Here is a 26,837-nt window from a genome sequence, read left to right as displayed (position 1 = left end):
TTACAGTGCACATGGACGAGAGAGTGTCATAGCATACGCAAGTGAGGTTTGTCTCCTTTCCAGAGAGTAAAATAAAAAGTATTACACAACTGGCGGTGGATGTGTCTTTTATTAACCGTGAGGGGGGTTTCTTGCATAGTTTGGTTGAATTTTTGTTGAATCCCCTTTGAAAGGCTTGGTGTGCGCGTATATTAAATGTGCCCATCAATAGCTACCCATGTTTGTATAAATAAACGACAAGGGTGTCTACTTGGAGAGTACCCACCGGCGGGGGCGCCGGGATTAGGCACGGTAGGGCGTCAGACACGTCAGAGCTTCACTAGCGGTGTAAATACATTCCATGTGGATTCATTCTATGCATAGTCGCCTCTTAATGAATATCACGCAAATTCGTCATGGTGATAGGTACATACGGTTTGTCCAGCATGTCCTAGGTTTTTCTATAAATATATATTTTTTTTAAATAATAAAAAACAAAGGCCGGCCCCGGGGCCATAAGTGGCCTGTGGAGGGGGGCAACGCAGCCCCCTCCTAAAGAATTTTTTTAAAAAAAGGCCATGACCCGGGGATTGGGGTCCCCGGGGCCGACTAAGGCCTTGGGAGGGCAAAATTTTTTTTTTTCAACAAAACAAATGAGGGTGCAGGCCCTGGGGGATGGGGTCCCCAGGGCCAGTAAATTAGAAAAAGAAGGGGGGCCACACAGCCCTCCTTCTTAAAAATATAAAATAAATAAAAGACCGGCATCGCTCCGGGGGCCACGCCCCCTCCTTGCAGCACTCTGCAAACGCGCCCCCTGGCCAGTTGTAATTTGGGGAATTAATTCCCCTTCAATACTGAGGGTCCCTGAGGGCCAACTAGCCCAACAGGTATCTCCAGTATGTGCCAGGGAGCTGCGTTGCAGACAGGTGTTCTGAGGCCACGCCCCTTTTTACACCTTTATGCAACGCAGCTCTGTGGCGCTTACTGGAAGTACCTAGTGGGCTAGTTTGAAACTAGGGACCCTTAGGATTCAAGGGGACTTAATCTCTCAACTTAGAACGGCCACAGGGCGCGTTTACACAGTGGTGAAGGTGAGGGCACGGGGCCTGAGATGACGTGTGCAAACACACCCTGTGGCGCGTTTTAAGTTGGGGAAAGAATTCCCTTTCAATCCTGAGGGACCCTGGGGGCCAACTCGCCCACCAGGTGCTTCCAGTAAGCGCCACTGCTCTGCGTTGCAGAGAGGTGGTGCAGGCCGTGCCCCTTTTTACACCTCTCTGCAATGGCGCTTACTGGACGTACCTAGTGGGCTATTTTGCCCCTAGGGATCCTCAGTATTCAAGGGAACTTAATCTCCCAACTTAAAAAACGGCCACAGGGCGTGTTTACACAGTGGGGAAGGGAGGGGACGGGGCCTGAGGTGACGTGTGCAAACACGCCCTATGGCGCGTTTTAGGTTGGGGAAATAATTCCCCTTCAATCCTGAGGGCCCCTGAGGGCTAACTAGCCCACCAGGTGCTTCCAGTAAGCGCCACTGAGCTGCGTTGCAGAGAGGTGGTCCAGGCCGTGCCACTTTTTACACCTCTCTGCAACGCAGCTCTGTGGTGCTTACTGGAGGTACCTAGTGGGTTAGTTGGACCCTAGGGACCCTCAAGAATCAAATGAACTTAATCTCCCAACTAAAAACAGCCACAGGGCGTGTTTACACAGTGGTGAAGGGAGGGGACGGGGCCTGAGTTAACGTGTGCAAACAAGCCCTGCGGCGCGTTTTAAGTTGGGGAAATAATTCCCCTTCAATCCTGAGGGACCCTGGGGGCCAACTAGCCCACCAGCTGCTTCCAGTAAGCGCCACTGCGCTGCGTTGCAGAGAGGTGGTCGAGGCCGTGCGCCTTTTTACATCTCTCTGCAACGCAGCTCTGTGGCGCTTACTGGAGGTACCTAGTGGTCTAGTTGGACCCTAGGGACCCTCAGGATTCAAGGGGACTTAATCTCCCAACTTAAAACGGCCACAGAGCGTGTTTACACAGTGGGGAAGTGAGGGGACGGGGCCTGAGGTGACGTGTGCAAACACGCCCTGTGGCACGTTTTAAGAGGTAGTTTTAATCCCCTGCCCTATTATATACTAGGGGCTTACAGAGGAGGTCATGCTGATCACAGGGGGACCCCAACGCATAGTGTTCCCTAGTGTATGTAGGTGTTTCATTGTAGTCTGAGTGTCTTTTAACATAGCACTGGCTCTAGGACTGGTTAGTCAGACTCAGCTACCACCAGTATCCGTCTGAAAAAGTTGAGGGTACAGGATGATTTTGCAACAAGGCTTCTTTCTGCTCTTCTGTTTGTTCTTTCTGCACGTTATCCTTCTTCCTGCACTTTTCTTCGTCTTTGAGGACTTCAGTTGCTTCTTTCTGCATTTCTTTTTTTCTTTCTGTGCGTTTTTTCTTCTTTCTTCAGATGTGCTATCTCTGTAGGCATAGTTAGAAATTAGGATTTAAAAAACATTTGAAATTCACTGAAAAAAACATAGGTTTCAGCACGTTATAGTTAGGAATTAGCATTTAAAAAAACTTAGCAATTCACTGAAAAAACCATAGGTTTCAGGGGCGTTATAGTTAGCTGGACTTTTCACTCGTACAAAACCATTGAAATTCCCCCGTTATAGTTTGTTCAGCTAACTATAACTCGCGCGCCCGCAATGCACTGCTGATGACGTCACATATTACATCACTCATGACATGGTCAGTGACATCACTCATGACATCACTGATGACATCTCAAATGACATCACTGATGACATAATCCTTGTGATAGAGTGGCAGACCTCCTCTCCCCCTAATATAACCTTTGATACACACATTCAAAAATAGAAACTAACATTTTCAAAACAATGGACATACCAATATCAGTTACAACAACCGATTCAGTAATTCTAAGATCCACATACACATCCACTCATTCACCAACAGTCCTATACAGTCAGTCATACATGTACTCTCTCATCATATGTACTCATACACCTATACATCCTGTTACACAACGCCACTCATCCATAGAGTTACTCACACACATAGTCACTCATGCTAATAAAGAATCAAACATCCATTTACTTGCATATACAGTTATACACACACCACCACACTTACTTCTACAGAAACTTACACATACTTAGTCTTTTAAACAATCACTTATAGAAACACATACTTATTCATACAGGTACTCTTTCAATCTCTCACTCTCACATATACTCACTTATATACACCAATAGTCACATATACTAGTTTAAAACATATGTAGTTACTCATAAAGACACTATTGAGACAGTCATTCACTCACTAACACACCCATGCACACACTCATCCACCCATACAGTTCTGCACACATGCTGTCTTCAACACATACAAACAGTGAGTCACTCATTCATGCACCTATGCACTACGTAATACCCCCCACCGAACCATACAGACACTCAGACACTCATACTGATACTCAAAAAAAACAACTAATAACCTATATAGACACTCATGTAGCTACTCACCAACCCATGCAGCCACTCATACACAAAGTGAGAGACTGATACAGATATTTACATATTTAAACATTACTCACTAAGCCATGTATTCACTAAGATACACTTAATCGGTCAGTTATACAATCAATTTTTCAAAAACAAATCATCCATTTAGACACTTATATACCCATTTATTCTTCCATCGACCTTGAGATATACATATATAAAACATATGTAATTTTCAGAAAAACACACATTCACTGGATGGTGTCATCAGTGATGTCATCAGTGATGTCATTTGAGATGTCATCAGTGAGGTCATGAGTGATGTCACTGACCATGTCATGAGTGATGTAATATGTGACGTCATCAGCAGTGCATTGCGGGCCCGCGAGTTATAGTTAGCTGAACTAACTATAACGGGGGAATTTTAATGGTTTTGTACAAGTGAAAAGTCAAGCTAACTATAACGCCCCTGAAACCTATGGTTTTATCAGTGATATATATATGTGTGTATATATATATATATACTTATACGCATTTTAGTTGTTGTTGACATGTTTGTAGTTAATAGAAATACATTATTTGCTATATTATTTATGAAGTTGAATGGGGGTTGGGAGCACACTGCCTCACAGTCCCAGCTCAGTTTGCCCCTTTGCATCCTGGTAAATACAGGACACAGTTCAAACTTACTTCAAAATTAGCTGTAGTTTTTCACCAAAGTTGGTGCAGACATTGCTGTATATCTCTAGACACGTGTTTCTGGGTTGAGCCCGTCATCAGTAGAGAGCAGTAGTATTAGAGTGCAAAGATAAATCATCTGGGGTTGCTGGAAATGCTGCCAAGTTTCTCTCAGGTCACAGTATCACTCACAGGCACACAGGTGCATCTCCAAAAACGAAAGCCTGACACCGAAGAAAGTGTTATCATGCACTGCATTTATTATGATGCATCGGAGCAAACTGAGTGCTGAAGTGTGAGGCAGTGTGTGCCCACCCCACTTCTATTTGAAAAGGCTCCCTTGAGCTAATGAGCTGACGAGCTCTGGTTGATGCACCTGCACCCAGCGAGTGGTGCTGAGACCTGAGAAGACTTTGGGCAGCATTTCCAGCACCCCCCCCAAAAAAATGTGTTGCTCTCTACTGAAGAAGGACAATTATCCTGAAACACGTGTCTAGAGATACACAGTACTGGCTGCACCAACAAGGGTGAAACACGAAAGCCTGACACAGAAGAAAGTGTTATCATGCACTGCATTTATCATGACGCATCGGGGCAAACTGAGTGCTGTAGTGTGAGGCACTGTGTGCCCATCCCACTTCTATTATTTATGAAGTTAGTTATATATTTTGCTGGATGAATTGTAAATATTTTGGTGATGGAATATATATAATTTTTTTGTATTTTATACATGTGTATAAAATGTTTTATGTATATTTGAAATAATTGTTTTATGTAAAAAGTTGTTTTCTTGTATTTAATAATGATAATGTAATTATTTTGGTAATATCATTGTTGTTGATACTGAGTGAATCAGTATTTTTGGCATATTATATGTTTAATTAATGGTGAAGATATTTTTGTTTGAAATATTTGTGTTCCCAACATTTCTGTTTTTATTAGTTAAATATAGGAAGGCAATATTTTTGTTAACGATATTTATTTTCTGATATTTTTGTGTTCCGATATTGTATGCATCAATATTATGTCAGTGATCCTCTCCTGGAATATAGGCTCTGTGACTACAATTGTAACATCTCAGGGTGAAGGGCCAATCTTCTGCAGGATGAGTGGAATGGCCCACTACCTACAACTGTCCCAACTGTACTGGGTACCTCTAACTTCACTCACCAGGATCGACACAATAAGATCCCCACTGGGCTTTGCATCTCCCAGGCCCTTTCCTCCTCCTCCTCCTCACAGGGCTCTCTGGTCTTGGCAGGCAGACAGACTCTAAGTACTCTCCACCTCACATGGTATTCTGGTCTAAGCAGGCAGGCAGACTCTAGGCACTTCTCCTCCTCACAGGAGGCCCTGGTCTTGGCAGGGAGGCAGGAGGCTGGTGCTCTTGCCTTCCTGGATGATGGCCACGCACCCACTAGGGAGACTGGCAGACCTTGGACATTAATCCTGGTTCCAGCAGAAAGAATCTTGGCACACTTCCCTCTCCTGATTAGCTTGGGCTGTTCAACCTAGAATGGGGCTCATGCTTCCACCTTTATAGACCAAATCAAGCCACATATGTCATTTAGTGTGTGGTCTTTGAAATTCGTTTTGGGAGCGCCAGCTCCTTTGGCGTGCTCTCTCCTGTGCACTGCCCTTTGTCAAGAGACTGCCTGCCACAGCAAGAATGGCTCCAGTTCTAACTGACACACAAAACAGGAGAAGGTATTGATCAGGGATCACACCTGGCTGTCAGCCTCCACTGAAATATGCACCATAAAGCGTCAAAGGACTAAACCTTCTTCTCTATCAAGATTCCCTGGTAGTGTCAACCTTATCAGTCCCACTTCATGCCTAGTACAGATCAAAAATCAGTACCAGGCATGAAGATACCCTGACAGCTGTGGAGCTTGGGGTAGGGGTGAATGTCAGTCACCATGCAAGGGACTTTTCCACCCCAACAGATATGGTAACATTTATATCTAGATTTTCATTACACAAATATTTGGCAGAACTAATTGTGTTCCCTTTCCAGGATTTTGTAACAGGTTCAAGATTAATCTGCCTTAGACCAACCATAATTCTGTGTGGCAGCAAAATCAGAGCCATGGCACCCTATCAAGTTGATGCTTATATATCCCACACACATTTGGAGAGCTCAACTAAGGGTTTCATTTGTCATGAATTTTATTAGTTAATCCACGCTCTTACATGGCTTTAAGGTAGTGGCTGGAGAGACTTTGAAACATTTCTGGAGGTCAAAATTTGTTGCCGGCAGAAGGCTGGAAGCCCCAGCAAGAAATAGCTCCACAAGTTCATATGCCTTATTTATGTATTCTACTGAAGCCTCAGATTATGTGGCAAAACGTAATAAAGGGATCAACAGGAATTTTTGCCCACCAAAGTTGCATTATCATTCAGTCATTGTACTTGTCTTGCAGGGATTACATTTCTTTTAAGTCCTAACTTCTCCCACAAGTCTACATTGTGTTTCTTTACGCTCAAAACATTCCCAAAGGTCCAGGATGGGCTCTTTTAACATAACACCACTGGTTTTAGTAGGTAAAAGTCTTCTCCCCAATTCCAGTTAGATGACCATCAACAGTCCTATTGCCCCTAGAGTGTCTGGTTCTCTTCCAGTCTGACGTAGTGGTGTCTGTTTGTTGGATTTTCTCCACTTTCCAGTCTGAAGGAAAGAAAGGTTCACAGCAGACTAACTCTCCTTGTCAAGATGAAGCAGGAGGTCCACTCCTCAGTCATTCACCAGACAGACAGGAATTCTTCCAAGCAGGTGGTGTTCTTTTCAGTTCCAAGCAGATCTCTACCTCAAGTATGCTGATAGCAGTTGGTATAGTGCTTAACCAGAATGCCACCACATCATCATGTGTTCTTTTTCAGCAGCATCAGCCAATTTCTGTTCGTGGCAGAATTGAACATTGTCTCGGTTTCTCTTTTCCTTCTCCAAGTTCTCTCAAAGCCAACCTCCTCCAGCCCCTCTATAATCAAAGCAGACATACATCACTTCTAAGCAACTGCGCTTTCCCCACCTGGGGTATTGGCTCTCCTATGTTCATGAAGTTTCTACTCTTCAAATAAGCCATGCAATAACTTTGCTTGATTTTATGGCTGTCAAAATAGAAGTGAAGTGGATGGCATGAAGGCCATTGTCTTGGAAATCTTTAAATAATGGGAGTAAACCACCTCTCCCCTGGGGGGAGAAGCTGTGAAAGAAACCAATTAACAGGTGTCCCACAGGGGCTTCAGCTACAAGAAAGGATTACGTTCATAGGTACGAATTGTTTTCTAAATCAACAGGAACATGATAACCTGATAAATATCACCTTCGTATCATGTAAAATAAAAGTCGACGTTGACTGATGACTTATTTTGCTTCCAAAGGGAAGTTATGTTGACAAAGGTTTTGGGAGTTAGTTCAAGATACTTTAGGAACAACAGAGAAACCTATCTTTGCCTTCAGAGGAGGCAGAAATGTCATGGACCATGTAGTAAGGGCTCTACTACCTTCCCCTGAGCAATCAGATATGTGCTCGCATTTAAGCTTACCTCTGGTGAAGGGACACTACAAATGTGGCAGAAGTAAAGACTGTGAGCTTGTGTATGAAACTAAAAAATGTTTACACAATAGCAAGATCACACTGAACAGTTTCACTAATTATAACAGCCGAGACGTGATTTACATGGTCAAGGATCCCTGCAATCCAGCATATCTGGGCCCGATAACACAAAAGGTGAATCCAGAATCTTTGAACATTGCAGCTGAATACAATTTGTGACACAAAGAGTACCACTGGTAGAATACTTTCAGAGGGCCAAACATAAGAAAAATGAGCTAAGATGGTTACTTAAAGAAAAAGTCACACAAAATCACACAGAATCACAGAGAAGGTGACAAGGAGACAGGACAAAAGACAGTGTCCATCTTTTGTATTGCAAACGGGGGACCTACAGCAGGTGTAATTATAAGATGATGGTAACTGAACCCCTCCTCTTTTTTTTCAAATTCATCATTATCAAGAACACATGGGTGTCTCTACATGTTGCCCTGAGAAACACACCAACTGATGATCAAGTGTCACGTTGTCTGTCTGGGGTCAAAACATTGATGCAATACATTTTCTATAGCACAAAGTTGGGCTGTTTATCACTAAAGGGATGTGAAGGCTGCCCAGTCTAAACAAACATACGATTCAGGATAGACAGACTAGAACAACTAATTACCAGTTAATCAACATTGTATATTTATGTATGCATGCTCACTCACCATCAGCACAAGCACTTTCTCACTGTGCATGGAGAACCCTACAATGTTTTATTGCTTATTCAGTAAATTTAACTAATGTAAGACAATATAGCTTTTATCAAGCAAAATATAAGTTTTGATTATTGCCTGTGGATGAATTGTTCTTATTATGATTGAAATCCCTGAGGGAGGATTAGTTTTGTAATTACCCCCTCCAAGTATTCAATTTACCACACTTATCTACAAAAGAACCACTACGTGCTTTTTATGTTGAGCACAGAACTGTAGCATTTGGGCCGTTGGCAGGTTTCACTACTACTGTTATTGTGGAGTTGGCGCAGGTGGGCATCACACTCTCCTTTAAAAGGAAGGAGTTCTAGAGAGCAGACAGAGTGTCAGCCAACACCACAGAAGCGGGAATCAGTCAGGACATTGCTCCTTATTACTGCAGAAGTTCACAATGGAAGTTCAGAGACAGTATTTTTCAGGTGTTTTTTTAAGTGAAAGATACTGCGATGCAACATTATCTAGGTAGTTGTCAAGCACTAGCTTTAGAGGGTATGAAGAACCAGCACAAGTTATGCTTGTCCTCTCTATCCTTTAGAATGTCCTATGCACCACTGCATAGGACTGTTGCCTGATGGGCACCCAAAGGAAGAAAGGGGAATGAAAGAGACTGGTCTGGGCTGTCTGCAAATCAAAATCCATTGGCCTCTACTTTTTTTTTTTCACAACAGATTTTATGGTTGACAGACACAAGAGCCCAGGCAACACCAGGGCAGCAAATTGTATACGTATCGTGGCAATGGTAAAAGATGTCAACTTTTACAATATACAGTTGTCAAAAATAGGAATATGCAAACATTTGAGTTAAACGCAAACAAACATTAGAAACAATGAACATCGGTGTCACATTGTCCGTAAACATGTTATCGTACAAAATCTCCAATCGGAATATTTGAGTACAGGAATAATTATTCTCGATATTAGTACCCAGCATGAGATCGTTATGGCAGATCTTAATTGTGTAGTGTAGTGGGATAGGTTCAAGATGCAAACCCTGATAGTCAACCCACCGCTTCCAGATCTTTGGGTGTTTCTGGGGACATCCCGAGCCTTAAAAATTGGTAGTTCTAGCACCATGTAAAAGTCAAGGCCCTGTTTCCAGGCCCCTACGGATGCCGGGGAAGTCGCTTTCCAGGCCTCCGCGATGTCTCGCTGAGCCAGAGTAAGACCCAGGTATAGCAGATGTCTTTTGTACCTGTTACCTCCAATTTTTTCCGTAATATGAAGCATAGCTAAATGTGGTAACTGTGGAATGTCCCACCCCAACACCTCAGAGAGACAGGTCTGTACCTCAGCCCAAACTGCAATAAAGCAGTACATTCCCATACCGTGTGGAAGAGAGTGCCCTTGGCTATTCCGCAGCACAAACAAAGAGGGGATGCAATCATCCCGGCCGCAAAAGACTATAGTGAGTAAAATATACTTGGTGGAGGTATTTAAATTGTATAAGATGAAGGCACGCTGCAATGGCCGCACCGCGCGGGGATTCAATAGCCTCAACCAAGTCGTCCTCATCAAGTGGACCCAAATCTTTCTGCCAGGCATCTCCAGTCTTGTTAAGTGTGGTATGGATATTAGTGAGCAGTGTGCGATATAGTGTTGTAATTTTGTGCGCACCCATCTCGCCCAGGAACACATTGGCTTCAATGGAATTGAAGTCGGGAATATTGTCTTATTGTGTTAAAGAAGGGGAGAATGCATGACGATCCGGGCATTTGAAATTCGGGTTGTAGCTCCTGGTATGATTTCAGGACTTGACCGCAGAGGGCAGCGCCAATCGTTGAGATGCAAGTGAGTTTATTGTATCATTAGGATATCTGTGTTATAGCTCTTGGCCTGATGGAGTATGGCCCCTCTTTTAATCTTGTGCAGCAGGCCACAGACATTCCAGCTAACAATATTCAATCGCCGCACCTGGGTTTCTGTCATGCCGAGTATCTGACGTGCAAGGAGACCGGCATGTGGGTGATGTGATACCGTCAGACTCTATACAGGAGATAGAAGATTGTGACACTAAAAAACAGCATAAACTTCCCATGAAACCCCCAATATCTCAAGAGTTTTAAAGCATCGGTCACAGCATGGTGAGCGTCCCACCCTCAACAAGAGGTAGGATCCGATCCCAGCCAATGGATCCCCAATGACCATTTCTTGTACATTAAAGCGTCTTCAAACCCACTGAAGTGTACAAGTCTGTGTAGCCCAAGATTAATCAGTAATCAAGGTTAGTGTATCTTGTCAAACGGTTCTGCCAGCATAGGTTAGGAAGGTGTAGGAGATTGTTGACCCTCCATTACACGTCTGCAAGAGTTGCTGCGATTTTGGGACCTTCTCTTAGAGCGTGACCGGCGTTGTTGTTTCCCACTGATCCTGGGTGGGTCCCGAGCGGGACCTCCCGACGAAGTGTCTGAGTCTATTCCAGAAGGAGAATGGAGCTTCCTTTTTACCGATTCATCTGTCCAGCTGATCACCTCTTCGGGTGACTCCAAGAAGTAGGTCCACGAATTGTAGGAGACACGCAGGCGGGCTGGAAATAATAGCAAATATTGAATTTTCAGGCCTCATAGATGGGTTTTTGCCTCGGCAAATGATTGTCTGCGCTGTTGGACCACTTTAGTGTAGTCTGGGAAGATCATGATGGGTTGAGATGCATAGGTAAGAACCTCCTTCAGCCTTGCGTGTTGGACAATCACATCTTGGTCCTTATAGTTAAGGAATTAGGCTATAATTGGACAGGAACGGGTCCCGGGCGGTGGTTTCTGCTGCAGTGCACGATGTGCCCGCTCGATTATGAAGCATGTAGACAGGGAATCGGCTGGGAGCCACTCCATGAGCCATTTAGTAAGAAAATTAACTGTATTGTTGCTCTCGTAGCCCTCAGGATATCCCACAAAACTGAGGTTATTCCTTGGAGCGCGGCCTTCCGCATCTTCCACTCTCACCGCCAGGCCGCGCATCAACGACTCCAGGCTGGATATCTTCTTTTGAAGAGTGGTCACTGTATCTTCCATCGTAGAGATCCACGATTCAGTTTTGGTAATCCTCTGCACCGTCTTGCGAAGATCCTGCTGAAGGAGCATGACATCAGACCCGACTGCGCCGATTTTGGCTTCCAGCGCGTCCCTGGACTGTGTGATAGCAGCCAGCAGGGCAGCATTATCAGGAATAGCAGTCGCGGCATTTTCGGGGGCAGATAATTGGGCCCCAGCACCAGTGAACTTGTCCATTGTGGATTGTTTAGATGTGGCCCCCGAAGGTTTATTGTTAGCCATTTTGCTCAGGTCAGAGGAGAAACGCCATAAGATAAATGTCTCTAGCAGGCCCAGGTCTGGCAAGTCACTGATGCGCGTCCTGCACCCCGAAGCCTGCTACCGCGCACCCAGGGGCGGGTACCGGTGGAAGGTACCACACCCACAAGCCGTAGCAGGGCCTAGCCCGGCTGCCTCCGCAAGTGATGACCCCCCCACCTAATGGGCGTCACCGGCACTCAGCAAACCGGTGGCAGCCGGGGCCAATGCCACAAGTTGAAGTATGTTCCGGCGTCCCCCAAGATCGGGCAGAGGATCACAGTTGGAGGCTAGGCAGCAGCGTCATAAGGCCAATAGGGCAGCCCACTCTATGCATGTGCAGCAGCACCCAGGGCAAAACAAGAACAGGGGGGTGCACCAGGCCCCCGGCCCAAAAGTGGCAGCGAGGTGGAACAGTCAGGGGCCCAATCCACTCACCAGTATATCACCAGTATGCCGCAGCTCGCGGGTATGAGTCAGGCTCCTCTGGATTCACCAGCACTCCTTCCCAGGTTGATATCACTTGCCTCAGGACAGGCCGCACAGTCTTGTTCTAAGGTCACACAAGGATCAGGCCCAGTAGATATCGCGATCCGATGTGACTGCTGAGCTCCAGGGCACCCAGCCCCCACGAGGAGCGCACCCGAGGCACCAAGGCGTCTCCAGGTCCACCGAGCAGCCACAGCCCCAAGCAGGCAGCCGGTGAAATGGCAGCTCAGCCCGGTCAAAGCTTATCTTCAAGTCCCAGTCAAGCTTCAATCATGCCACGGCCGAGACGGCCACCGAAGTACGGATGTCAGCTGTTTGCAATTCCCCTCGCGGCCTCACGTCCAGCAAGACCACACAGCAGGTGAGGGGGGGGGGACCGTGCACCGGGCCGCACCGCAACCCCGGTCGCAGTGCTCCAAGCTGATAAATAGGCCCATCTCCAGGCAGGCATCCAGGTCCTGCTTCACTGCTGCCCTGACGATCAGGCCCCAGGAAGGGGGGGGGAGGGGGCAGGGGCACTGCAGTCCGATCCAACCGCTGATTCAGGGATCTTTCGGGACAATTCAACGGCCACAGCCCCTCCCAGTTAGAGTAGTTAATGGCGGTGCAGCTCCACCACAGATCACCAGCCAGGCCCGAGCTCACCAGGCAGCCCCCGAGGCGAGGTCGAGGTCCCGGCATCACGGGTTATGCATTCAGGGCCATGCTTGAGCGCAGCCCCCGGGGGGATCACCTGCGGGTGGCCAAATCCCAGGCCGCGGCGAAGTCCACAGAGAGCAGACCTACTTTGCCAGAGGCCCGGCACGCCCAGGTCGGCGCTCGGGCCCCAATACGTCTGCGTCTACAGCAGCTCAGAGATGGCAACCGGAGCTCAATGGAGACATTGCGGGTCTCAACAAGTCTTGCGGACGGTCGATGGAGCTGCAGCTACATCTAAATGGCAGGATTTATGCATGATTTTGGCGGGCTACGGGAGCTACACTAAGTGCGTCCGCCATGCCGGACCACCTGGCCACGCCACCCCCCGGCTTCTCTTTTTGATGCGTGGCTCTTATGATACTTTTTAACTAAACACACAAGACACATGTGAGAAAAAACAATATCCAAGAAAAACAACTGTCAAGTTGCAGAATCACTTACTTCACATCAAGGTTATCAGTACCTATTGTATCAATCAATCAAAGTATCTTTATTTGATCTTTAGATAAAACTCATAAAAGAGCAAGATTACAATTTAAAACATTTATACAAATATGATTAAAAACATAACTTCAGTGCTAAATAGACTGCTGCAATAAAGTGTGTTAGCTTAGCAATGTGCTACCTCCACTGATGTTACCTCTCCATCAGCTTCCAACTTCATATAAGGCAGTTTCACGGATACAATTAATCACAAATACACAAAAACAGGTTAAAGAACTTTAAAACATCAAAACAGAATGCTTTAAAAATAAGAACACATACTACAATACAAGATGAACTGCTGTGTAAAGTGTGTTTACTATGCAATAAGCTACCTCCACTGCCATTACCCCTCCATCGATTTCCTACTTCGTATAGACATTTTAGGAAAGCAACAAACACTAAAACAATTATCGGGGCTGACTAACATTTGAGGGTACGTTAGAGCCTCCCTACATTTCTTTAAAGCAAGTGATTTTCATAATATGCTTAAAACAGAGTTGGAAAAGGCAACAATAAAATGTATAAAAGAACATAAAATGCAATAAGGATTGCTCTGCCATGACCATTACAAGGACATGCTGGTAAATTGCTGTCCCATACCTTCGCCCCATAAGAAAAGCACAGCAGACACCACAAAGTACCTGCCCTGAATCTAAAAAGCAGGGTCCTCTCCCATCGCGAGAGTTTCAGAGATAGGTGGAATACCAAATCTCCTGTAGCTAGTGTGATAAAATAGTTAAGCATGAAGTACTTATTAAAAAACTCCTCCGTTCTTTAGGAGAGGCTGAACTCTGCATGACAAGACTTTACCAGCCTCTTTTCATGTTTACTTAGTGTAGTAAACATCTTGGGGAGACCAATGTCAGTGAAACACTAGCTAGAGTATTTCAACCAGGGAATGGAAAGAACATTGGCTAAACTGAGGCAATCTAAAATAACTTCTCAATTAAAACCTGCTTCAGTGTTTGTCCACACAATCACCCAAAGTAGGAGCGAGACAATTTGATCCTATCTGATACATATTATTCTCAATAGAGTTCAGAGCGTAGAATAAAGTGGGAGCTGGTTGGCGGGAGATTCAGTCACCGCCTTAAGATCCTGTTTTCCTCTACCTATTGTACTAACACGTAGTACCCACTACAAGCAATTGTCAATAGGTATTAGGAACATCTTGCTTATTGATATCACCCTGCTATTGCTTTGCTTATTTTGGAATCCTAACTTATAAACTCACTGAAGCCAACTGTTTCTTCACAGTTCTTTTGCAAGGGTTAGAGTCACAGAGTTCCTTTACATCTTGTTACCATCACAGGATTGTGTTCTCCTTGGTACTTAATTATCTTAAACAGGAAGGTCTCCTTAATACCGATTCTCAGATGATGAGTAATTTTATATGCTTATAAAGTGTGTGTTCACTAATCTCTCAAAACAACTTTCTAATAATGTTCCATTTCTTCTTTCCCAGGTAGTTAAAGACACTGATGTAGCTGTTCCTAGTGGCATTGAGTGTGAAACCCACAAATGAATACCAGCAGGTAAGCGACTGCAAAAACCATGACAGTGGGCTGTTCTGAACTACTGAAGTTAAGCACAGAGCTCCTTCTTTTTCCAAAGCCTGATTGCATAGCAAATCATGCAGGGCACAGGCATGGTTTATACATGGATGAACCCCAGGCTGGCCATCAAGATCTGACAGCCTATTGTGACCTAAGGAAGCCCACATGGCCTCCAATGCAAGCACCTGTGTCCTGTAGTTCCAGAGGTTTTCAAACTAAGCACTTCATCCTAAAGAGAGTCCCATTTGGTCCAGGACAGTTATTGTTCTCAGTCTAGCATGCCTGCACTCTATTGATCCAAATATGAGGATGAGGCCCACATATCATGCAGAGAACAATGCATGCACTACAGATTTGACATCTGGGTAAGACTTGGCTTCTGGGAAAGATTTAGCTTTTGGGTATATGGAATAACATGGGACAAACCCAGGTTCTGGCAGTATTCCATCTGATTAGCGAATGAGACGCTGCGTACGGAGAATAGTGCCTCATATCATGCAGATAAAGCCAACACTTTCTAAGATGGCAGTGTGGGCAGCACCATGTAAATCATAGATTTTTTTACAGGACTTAGTTTCTGGGATGGGAATTATTGAAGTCTACAGGAAAAAAGAAGTCTAGCCATATTACTCTTGTCATATTGCGTCCTATTGAGGAAACTACATTCTGCACTGTCAACATCCTTTAAATGTAATTTTGGCTGATGCTCGTACTCAAGAGACTTGAGCTAGTGTTCCAGACCAACCTCTTGCCTTTTTCAGAGACTGAATAGAGAGTGATGCCTTCACCCCTCACTACAGCTTTTAATGACTCATGCACCAGTTCCCCAGAATATATCAGGTGTTTTACTGATACAAAGAATTCCTTTATTGTTCTGATAATGGTGTCCCTCAAAACAGTCATTTAAGTTCATGGTTAATCCCTCATGTGCTAAGGACAAGATGGTCTTCTACTCAGCCCCACGGGAGTTGGCTGTACTGAGGGTGAGACCATTTCGTCCTTAGCACTTAAGTTACTACAAACTTGGTCACAGAAGAAAAAAACGTATGATTCGCTTTCATTTCCACTGGAGATGTGTAGACTACCAAATGACGCTAAATCACTAGGTGACAGTGCCGATGGGGTACTTGTGTACAAACCCAGAGATCCATTCAGTCAAAGCTTGTGGCTCAGTTAAGTTAATCAAAGTGAAGAAACTTTTGGCAGCATGCTAATTTATAGTGTTTCATCTGGGAACAGGCCAGACTCAATTATCAGGAAGTCTTTACCATCAGAAGGTGGTAACAAACTAAGGGGTAGATTTAGAGGTTGGAGGACAGGGCACTCTGTCACAAATGATAAGGAATATCCTGTTTGCCAAACCTTCGGTCTGCCTGCTACAGCTGGCTCAGTTGACAGAAAGATTCCTCCAACAGCCTGAAGAAGTGAATGAGTAGTGGCCATCAAAAGAAGGACATTACACCACCAGCCCTATTTAGGGTGAATGGTATAATGTTCTTTTTTTCTAGCCCATCACTAAAGGTTTTTACATGGCAGTGAGGGATGGAAAAAAACAATAATTACCCCAACACACTGGGAGAAAACTTCAAGGGTGTAGGGATCAATAGTATTCTGTTTTTCAAAAACAAACTGGCACTTTGAGAGGTTTTTAAAAAATAAAAAAAAATATCTGGTGGATGATATAGACAGCGTCTGTCAAAAATGACGGAGGACGTCCACCAAAGGTTCTGCATCTAGAAGGGAACCACTGTAATAGCAGATCCTTTCAACATACAGAGATGAGCAGTGGGCAAGCAATTATCTCCACATTTTGTGGACGGTAGTCCATCAGTGTAGTGGAGGTAATATTCTCTTCCACCCTAATGGAAAGTACTTTGTCCGCCAAAGCCTTAATCAGGCCCTAAGTATAAAACAACTGTGACTGGTCAAGTTCCACTGGATCCATGATGATGCAGACAGATGGAATAATAAGGCATTACTTACCTGCTATTGAACAGTCACAGTAATGAGGGAAATGCTTAGTTTTTTATTACTACAGGACGAAATAATAGTGTCAAGACGGGCAAATGCTATATGGTGACAGAAATCTACACACAAACACACTAAAACATACACATGAGTGAAACAACTGCTAGCTCACCTTGTAGAGTTTCACATCATAGCACTGAAATAAATGAGAAACATCTGGCAGTGACATGAGAACCAGAGCTTCGTAAGACAAAGACTTCCAAAAAAACGTCACAAGGTCTTCTACCTAAAATATAAATAATAAATGTTACTTTTTTATTATATTTTTTATAATCATTAGAACTATAAACGAGTTACATGAACCAGTTGCAAACCTGTACAAACAATGAAAATAAATTCTTACCTGCAGAGTTATACTTCTGAAGCTCATGAAAAATTGTAGAGCTGTAGGAGAATAATAATTTCAGCAACACAACAAAGTGAACTGAAGCTCAGGACACTTTAATATGATACACGTTTAGGCAGTGTGACAAAACACCATGTTTTGTAAATCATATATTCTGGATGCAGCAGAATATTTGGAGTGACATTAAATTCCACCACCTGTCTCAGTTTGATCAGTGAGAAAGACCCCTTTGTTCCTGTATACAAAATTAGGTGATCAGAACATACACGCCACAACTAATGATGAGAATCTGTGTATTTATTTGTAGAAGGATCTACCAAAATCTGTTTAATCTACACACTTCTATGATCTATTTTAGCTAATGGTCACAAAAGTTTTTAACATACAATTCTTTTTTACACACAGTTACCAAAAGCTGGTAGCAAGCTTTCATAACAAGGCTGTAAGAAGCCACAGTGCTGAGGGCTCTAGCTGTTTAAGAACACCCCAGTTTACACTTCCTACCCATTCCCTCTCTAAGGGAAACCATGCCCAGTACCAGGCCTCTAAGTGGGATGAAAAAAGTGGAGGGTCTCTAAAGGAGTGTGGCCTATGCAATTAAGGGTGTGGCTTAAACACTTGAATTACATTTCTGTGATACCCATGGCATGCCACTCAACGGGTATTTTAGTGCCTCTATGAGCTTTCTGTTGCTGCTTCCAGATATATAACACAACTGACATACACCTAAAACTAAATATGGACTTTTGGGTTTGTTAATGACCGTTAGCTGATTAAGATAAAGCACCAACCAAGAGAATTATGATACACAGAAATAAATTCAGAAAAATGAAATCCTGAAAATAGTTAACACTCTTAGGGGGTTCACTGATAGAATATCGACCCCCAAAATATCCCCATACACAAATATCGAGTTATAAATATCGATGTCAAAAATATCAACGTCCATTATCTATAACGTTAAGTACAAAAATATCGGGGGGAAAATATCAATGTAAAAAATATAGCTGTACAAAATATCGATTTTTATATATGTATAAACAATATCATTAAATATATTAAATAATAAAATTAACACAATAATTAGATGTAATATATATTTTAACAATCCAAAATACATTAGCAGGTCTACACGCACTCAGGAAACCAGGCAGATTACGATACCAAATTTGATTCATTGCTTCATAAGTCCATACGTGACGCGTTTCGGCAGTCCTGCTGCCTTGATCACAACAAAGTAAAGAAAACAACTGCTTCGTGATTTAAAGCATTTCACAATAACTGAAAATGGACTAACAGAAGATTGACTAACACCTAGAGGGCTCACCGACAACGAATAAGGCAGCCATTTTAAAGTGGAGTAAAATTCATCCAAATTTCTACTGCCTTGTGATGTGTTCTGTCACAATGGTGCCCACATAGCCAAAGACTTATGTAAAAGTAAAGTAAGTGCAGGGAGCAAGGCTAATAATATACATACGATTAGTAACATGACAATACAAGTGCTAAACATACACATTATAGTATACGTAGTACGGCAATCTGTATGTCAGTACTGCTATTATATTCTGAATGGCATGATAACCTGTTTCGGAAATTTCACTTAAATGTCAAGGTCTTCCACTGTATAGACCAATGTCAGAATTGAATACGACAAGACCATAACTGGCTAAAATCGGGCCTGCACAGTGCTGTATGCTGTCATAATTATGCCCCTCAATGATGCTGCTGACATAGCCACAAAATTATCATAATTTAAGGCAAAATTATCGTAATTTCAGGCAAAGTGCCTTTAAAGTCAAACAGGTAGTCCAACCATAATGTATAATCCACAGTCCAAATACCATTGTTTTTTAAATAATCACAATGCTTGTTGCTGCTTAGTGAATACAAAAGTGCACAAAAAAGTATAGAATGAAAAATAAAGATGAAAGTGAATGAAGGAAAATCTTATCTGAGATTGGCATGCCTGCCACACATGAAGGATAAGGGTAGGGATCCCCCAGACCGACAGCGCGAGTATCCGGGTCCCTTCTTTTCCTCCTATAGAGAGAAAGAAGAGATAGATGAATATTAGATACATGTGAGTAGCTACACAATAATCACATTTCATGATTATATAGAACCAGTTAATAAAACATAACGGAACACTCAATTATTGTGTAAACGTACTGTCATTTCCTCATCAATATTGTGTCCCCCCCGGTAACGAGTCCCTAAATCAATGATATATTTAGACTCCCGTTTCCGTAACTGGAGTAACCTGTTTCCGCCTCGGACGTTAGCATGTACTTGTTCAATGGCGAAATATTTCAATTTTGAATTATCTGAAGAATGATGTGTTTCAAAATGACGTGCAATCGGATAGTGTTAATCTTTATTAGTGATTGCATGCATATGTTCCATAATCCTTTCCTTAGCCATGTGTTTGGTGCTCCCAAACACATGGCTAAGAATCTTAGGGATGGTGCAATCTTAGGGATGCACTGATGCATAATGACATTAACAGCAAACCCAAACTCAATTACATGAATCTTAAAGGCTTTTACCCATGCAGCCATTGCAAAGCCTGTATAAATAGTATTATAGTAAAAGAATACGATAATCCCTATAGAGGTTTGACGATACCCATAAACCAAGTCATTACTTGCAGTTCCTCTTTTAATGCGTACATGTTGGTGTGTCCCTGCAACTTATTTTATGTAGGGAGCACCAAACACATGGCTAAGAAAAGGATTATGGAACATATGTGTGCAATCACTAATAAAGGTCAACACTATCCGATTGCACATCATTTTGAAACACATCATTATTCAGATAATTCAAAATTGAAATATTTTGCCATTGATCAAGTACATGCTAACATCCGAGGCGGAAACAAGTTACTCCAGTTACGCAAACAAGAGTCTAAACATATCTTTGATTTAGGGACTTGTTACCCAGGGGGACACAATATTGATGAGGAAATGACAGTACATTTACACAATAATTGAGTGTTCTGTTATGTTTTATTACCTGGTTCTATATAATCCTGAAATTTGATTATTGTGTAGCTACTCACATGTATCTAATATTCATCTATCTCTTCTTTCTCACTATAGGAGGAAAGGAAGGGACCCGGATACTCGTGCTGTTGGTCTGGGGGATCCCTACCCTTATCCTTCATGTGTGGCAGGCATGCCAATCTCAGATCAGATTTTCCTTTATTCACTTTCATCTTTATTTTTCATTCTATACTTTTTTGTGCACTTTTGTATTCACTAGGCAGCAACAAGCATTGTGATTTTTTCAAAAACAATGGTATTTGGACTGTGGACTATACATTATGGTTGGACCACCTGTTTGACTTTAAAGGCACTTTGCCTGAGATTACGATATTTTGCCTTAAATTATGATAATTGTGTGGCTATGTCAACAGCATCATTGAGGGGCATAATTATGACACCATACAGCACTGTGCAGTTTATTCCATGCCCGATTTTAGCCAGTTATGGTCTTGTCGTATTCAATTCTGACATTGGTCTATACAGTGGAAGACCTTGACATTTAAGTGAAAGTCCCGAAACAGGTTATCATGCCATTCGGAATATAATAGCAATACTGACATACAGATTGCGGTACTACGTACACTATAATGTGTATGTTTAGCACTTGTATTGTCATGTTACTAATCGTATGTATATTATTAGCCTTGCTCCCTGCACTTACTTTACTTTTAAATAATTCTTTGGCTATGTGGGCACCATTGTGACAGAACACAACACAAGGCAGTAGGAATTTGGATGAATTTTACTCCACTTTAAAATGGCCGCCTTATTCGTTGCTGGTGAACCCTCTAGGTGTTAGTCCATCTTCTGTTAGTCCATTTTCAGTTATTGTGAAATGCTTTAAATCAGGAAGCAGTTGTTTGCTTTACTTTGTTGTGATCGAGGCAGCAGGACTGCCGAAACGCATCACGTATGGATTTATGAAGCAATAAATCAAATTTGGTATCGTAATCTGCCTGGTTTCCTGAGCGCATGTAGACCTGCTAACGTATTTCGGATTGATTTGCTGGTTACTCCACCAGCGTTGCACGCCACCTCCCATGGGTCTGGCTTCCCGGAAGGAGCGCCTCAGTTCACGGCTACATTTTAACAAATATAACAAATAATGTAATTAAAAAAAAAGTAAATATACGTGTACAAAATGTAATATGTATATATATATTTACAATTAATAAACTATTAATTTGTATTTATTTTATAATTATATATATGAAAATGTAAATATATATATATATATAGATATATATACATACAGCAATAACATAAAATATAATAAAACATTATATTATAAATTAAAACATCAAACTATTTAAAAGTCTTTAAACTCAAATTTTCCACTTCAGTGAGTGCAACAGTAGGTAAAGTATTGGAAGGCGGAGGGGTAAAGATTACTATTCACACTCCAGTGAGTGCACCAGTAGGGAAAGTGTTGGATAACTGAGGGGTAAAAAATACTATTCCCACTCCAGTGAGTTCAACAGTAGGGAAAGTGTTGGATAGCGGAGGGGTAAAAATTGCTATCCCCACTCCAGTGAGTGCAACAGTAGAGAAAAAGTTGGATAGCGGAGGGGTAAAAATTACTAATCCCACTCCAGTGAGTGCAACAGTAGGAAAAGTGTTGAATAGCAGAGGGGTAAAAATTACTATTCCCACTCCAGTGAGTACAACAGTAGGGAAAGTGTTGGATAGCGGAGGGGTATAATTACTATTCCCACTCCAAGTAGTGCAAAAGTAGGGAAAGTGTTGGATAGCGGAGGAATAAAAATGACTACTGCCACTCCAGTGAGTGCAACAGTAGAGAAAAAGTTGGATAGCGGAGGGGTAAAAATTACTATTCCCACTCTAGTGAATGCAATAGTAGGGAAACTGTTGGATAGCGGAGGGGTACAAATTACTATTCCCACTCCAGTTAGTGCAACAGTAGGGAAAGTGTTGGATAGCGGAGGAAAACAAATGACTATTCCCACTCCAGTAAGTGCAACAGTAGGAAAAGTGTTGGACAGAGAAGGAATAAAAATGATTATTGCCACTCCAGTGAGTGCAAGAGTAGGGAAAGTGTTGGATAGCGGAATGGTAAAAATCACTATTTCCACTCCAGTGAGTGCAACAGTAGGGAAAGTGTTGGATAGCGGAGGGGTAGAAAATACTATTCCCACTCCAGTTAGTGCAACACTAGTGAAAGTGTTGGATAGCAGAGGGGTAAAAATTAATATCCCCACTCTAGTCAGTTCAAAATGTAAAACTAAGAAAATATCATCAACATAAAATATTTTAAAAAAGAAAAATATATAAAAATATTTTTAAAAATCTAAAAAATAGAAACATATTATACCGTTAAATAGATATGACAAATAACTAGAACTATTGTATTAAATCAATTTAAAAATAATTTACAAACATATAACTATTTTTAATTAGAAATTATTCATAAACAAAAACATTATGACATAAATGTAATATTTGTTATTTCCTACCCTATAACATTGCACAATTCACAACACACATCTAAATTAAAAGAAAAATGTACCTCCATAATTAACATAATTAACTATCAATTAAAGAAATATCATTAATTAAAAAACATATTAAAACAGATCAAATTAATTTACTCCCCAAACGTTACCCATATAAAACCAAAACTCACACACTAAAACATAAACAATTACCCTAATTAATTATCAATTGAATTAATATTAATGATCAACTAATTATTAATGAATTAAACATAAATTACTTTCCACCCTCTACCCCTATAAACCCCACAACCCACACCTAAAAATCATTACACAATTTCCATAATTAATTTTAAAATAATAAATTAATATCAATTAACAACTACTTATTAATTAATAAAAAATAAATTACTTCCTACCCTTTACCACTATAAACCCCACAACTCACATCTAAAATTAATTACAGAATTACCATATTAGAATTTTAATTGATTAATTAGCATTAATTAACAAATAATTATTAATTAATTACAAATACATTACTTCCCATCCTCTACCCCTATAAACCCCACATCCCGCTCCTAAAAAAATGACACAATTAATATAATTAATTACCAAATAATGAATTAATAATAATCAACAACAAATTAATTATTACTTAATAATAAATTACTTCCTACAATTAGCACTATAAAATCTGAATTAAACAAATATTAATACATTTTAAAAAATAATTAATTTATGATAGTTAAATTACTTCCCACCCTTTACCCCTATAAATCCCACAACCTGCTCCTAAACAAATTACAAAAATTACCATAAATATTTACCAATTCATTAATCAAGATTAATTAACAACCAATTAATAATTAATTAATAATAAATTACTTCCCACAATTAACACTATAAAATCTAAATTAAACACATAATACTAAATAAAAAATAATCATTAATTTATTATGATTAAATTATCCCACTCTATTCCCCTATAAACCCACAATCCGCTACGGAACTAAAAAACGTGAAATGTAATTAAAATAAAACTGATAACTACTAAAAATGTAACACATATAATAAAAAACAAAAACAATACTTATGCAAAAAAAGTAGATCACATACATTTAAACTACAAACTAAAATAAATAACACTAATTAAAAAAGTGATATTTTAAACAACTATATTTTTGCAAATGATAATGACTTTGATTTAAAAAAAAAAACACCTATATTTCTTACTTTAAAGTCGATATTCTTGACCACGATATTCTTGCTGTCGATATTTCTGTATCACGATATGTCCAACTCGATATTTGTGTAAGTCGACATTTCCAACTCGATATTCTGTCTGCATACCCTCATAGGGTGTAAGGCTAAGGAAAACATGTGAAATATAAACAGAAACTAAATCGTTGACATGGATTACCTTGACTTTTTTTACACTCATTGTTCATAAATTGATCAGTATTTTTACCAGTAAGGTGAAGGACAATGATTATAGGGCCCGACCGAGACCCATTTCCAGGTCCGTTTTTAATTACTACCAGGTCGGAGATGCATGTGGCCCTTCCTCCTTAAAGGCCTGCCCAATAGGCTTGCATGAACACAACACCCGACGAGCCTGCATTCTGAAGAAAATAGGCAGGGCTTGGATAAAACTTGCTGAGGAGTATAGGATGCCATTAAGGGTGCCTGTGTGGAGTCTGGAAGGCCAAGGAACATGGTGTTACCACATCCAGATTTTAAATCTGCAGCTTGAAATATGAGTATTATATTTTCACCACTGTGTCTTCCTCTCAATCTGTTACCACTGTCTCTCCAAACTGTCTCTTGCAATTGCATCATCTATGCAAAATATTCCCCCACCAAAACTTTACTTGTTATTTTAGTTTTTCCTTGTCTTGAGTACTGTTCCCTCCTTGTCATAGGCATTTCAATTAACACTCTTGTGCCCTCAGTGCATAGACACAATTGTTGCTAGAGTTGTGGACGATATGAATTTGTTCATTTATTGAATCCTTCTCTTCATGCAATTTTCAACTCTTTAGTCTATCAGCTATTCAAGCCTCCTTTTTGATTCACTTTATTTCCCATCCTGAGCTTCCTCCCCCTTTTGTCCGCAATTACAATTTTTCCGTATTATATATAGTTCTGTACTTTTTCTATCCCCCATTTGTCCAATCTTGAAATAATTTTATTTCCTTACCTAACTTTTTTGTTGCCCTCAGAAATTCTATTAATCCTGGTCTCTGCCATTTGGTGCTGATGTCCATTTGAAGTATATCTCGCTACTGGCTCCCAAGCACCTGTATTCACTGCCAGCACTTGTTAGTCTATCCCCCTCCCTTTGGCGTCTCACATAAGCATGACCTTCTACCCGTAGCATTGCCAGAGAACTTTCACCTGCTAACTGACCATCTATTTGCAACTATAAATATATATTTTTTTAATTCTGCTGCTTACATAACAACCATGGTGATAAGAAAAGCCCCTTGGTGTAAGCATTTATTATATTACCAAATGGCAGGATATTATAATACTATTAATAGATGAGTTTGAATAAAGAAAATTACTGTGAAACCATACCCGTTCTAGTTCTTTGTTCCTGATGTTCTGCAGGATGTCTTGACAATAGTTATAATATTCATCAGCAAGAAACATAAACTAGAGAATAAGCAAAAATGATTAAAGAACATAGGCGATAAAGTGCAAGATACTTATAATCTTAATATGTCTCTACTTACCAACTTAGATGAGTGCTTTTTGCATAATTCCTGCTCCCATGAATTAAACCTGGTGAATTCAATTAAAGGACTTTCAACAATGGCATCTTTCTTTATCTGTAAAATGATACCAGGGTGACAACAGTCTTACTTATATCTGGAAAAATGATGGGCCTTCTTTAATGCTTTCGTAAATCAAATGAAAATCTGAAATAAATTATGAAGTGGTACCAAATATGAAATATACTGATATATTATGGATTTCTAGAGTTATATGGTACTTAAAATGGAAAATATAAATAAACAATTTCCTTTATTTTCTACTTCATACCTCACTCCCAAGTTTCTGATTTTCTATCCTATCATAACTATGAGAATATCTAAAAATATAAAGGTTGCAACAAGGTAATACAAAGGTACACAAGACAAGTTTTACTATATTGGTGCCGATCCTGCTCCGGGTCGGAAAGCACTCCGACCAAGCCGGATCCGGAGTGTTTTCCGACCGAGCCGAAGTCCTGCAGTCCGACCGAGCGAGTATGACGTGGCCATATGCTGCCGGACTCAGTTCGGTCAGACTCCCATAGAAGTCAATGGGAGCCGGTCGTACGACGCGAACATGGGCTCCCATTGACTGGATGGGTACGTCTCGTGCAAGGGCGCCCCCTACAGTGGGTACGCATCGGTGCCACCCGCACCGTACATGCCTGTGTTGTGGGACCCTTGGGTCTCCCCCTGTGTCCGAGTCGTAGGGCTGCGGGTGACAGGGGGTCCGACGCTGACCCCCAAAGGCAACCACCCGGACATTTTGCAAGACGGACACTCCGGCTCGCACAGGCTGTCCGATGCGTGCATCGTACTGGCTCGGTCATAAATCGCATCCATTGCACGCCACGGTTAGCTTACGACCAAGACGTACGGAGCGGTTCTGACACGGAAACGACTCGGTAGGTGAATGTCACGTAGCTCGAATCGTACTTGCTCGCTCGTACAGCTGTACAAGTCGGGCGGAAAAAACTTGTATGGCTCGTAGTTCAGTGCCCTTCCGACCTGGATCGGAAATTGGTCCCATTGAATTATAGATTCAGTCAAGAGTCACTGTATTGTATTATATGAAAATAATATTTGAATTGAATTTAAAATGTATTGAGAAGCTAGAGGAAAGCCTTACAGGAGAATTAGAATACATTACAAATGTTTAGCAGTCATTTAGGTATAAATACATGAATATGATCAAAATATAAAAATT

General features: G+C 41.5%; 1 protein-coding gene across 1 annotated transcript in view; it reads right to left on the bottom strand.

Moving 5' to 3' along the window:
* RFX8 (regulatory factor X8) overlaps positions 1–26,837 on the bottom strand; it is an 816,960-nt gene that overhangs the window by 410,214 nt on the left and 379,909 nt on the right. The window contains exons 6-8 of the mRNA XM_085620509.1: positions 25,610–25,705; positions 25,452–25,529; positions 17,135–17,248 (exon numbers count right to left, since the gene is read on the bottom strand). Of these exons, the coding sequence (XP_085476635.1) occupies positions 17,135–17,248; positions 25,452–25,529; positions 25,610–25,705 (288 nt within the window). The remainder of the gene's footprint in view (positions 1–17,134; positions 17,249–25,451; positions 25,530–25,609; positions 25,706–26,837) is intronic.

This window comes from Triturus cristatus, chromosome 8 (genome assembly GCF_964204655.1).
Source record: "Triturus cristatus chromosome 8, aTriCri1.1, whole genome shotgun sequence".
Lineage (NCBI taxonomy): Eukaryota > Metazoa > Chordata > Amphibia > Caudata > Salamandridae > Triturus > Triturus cristatus.
This window is presented reverse-complemented; position numbering and strand designations above follow the sequence as displayed.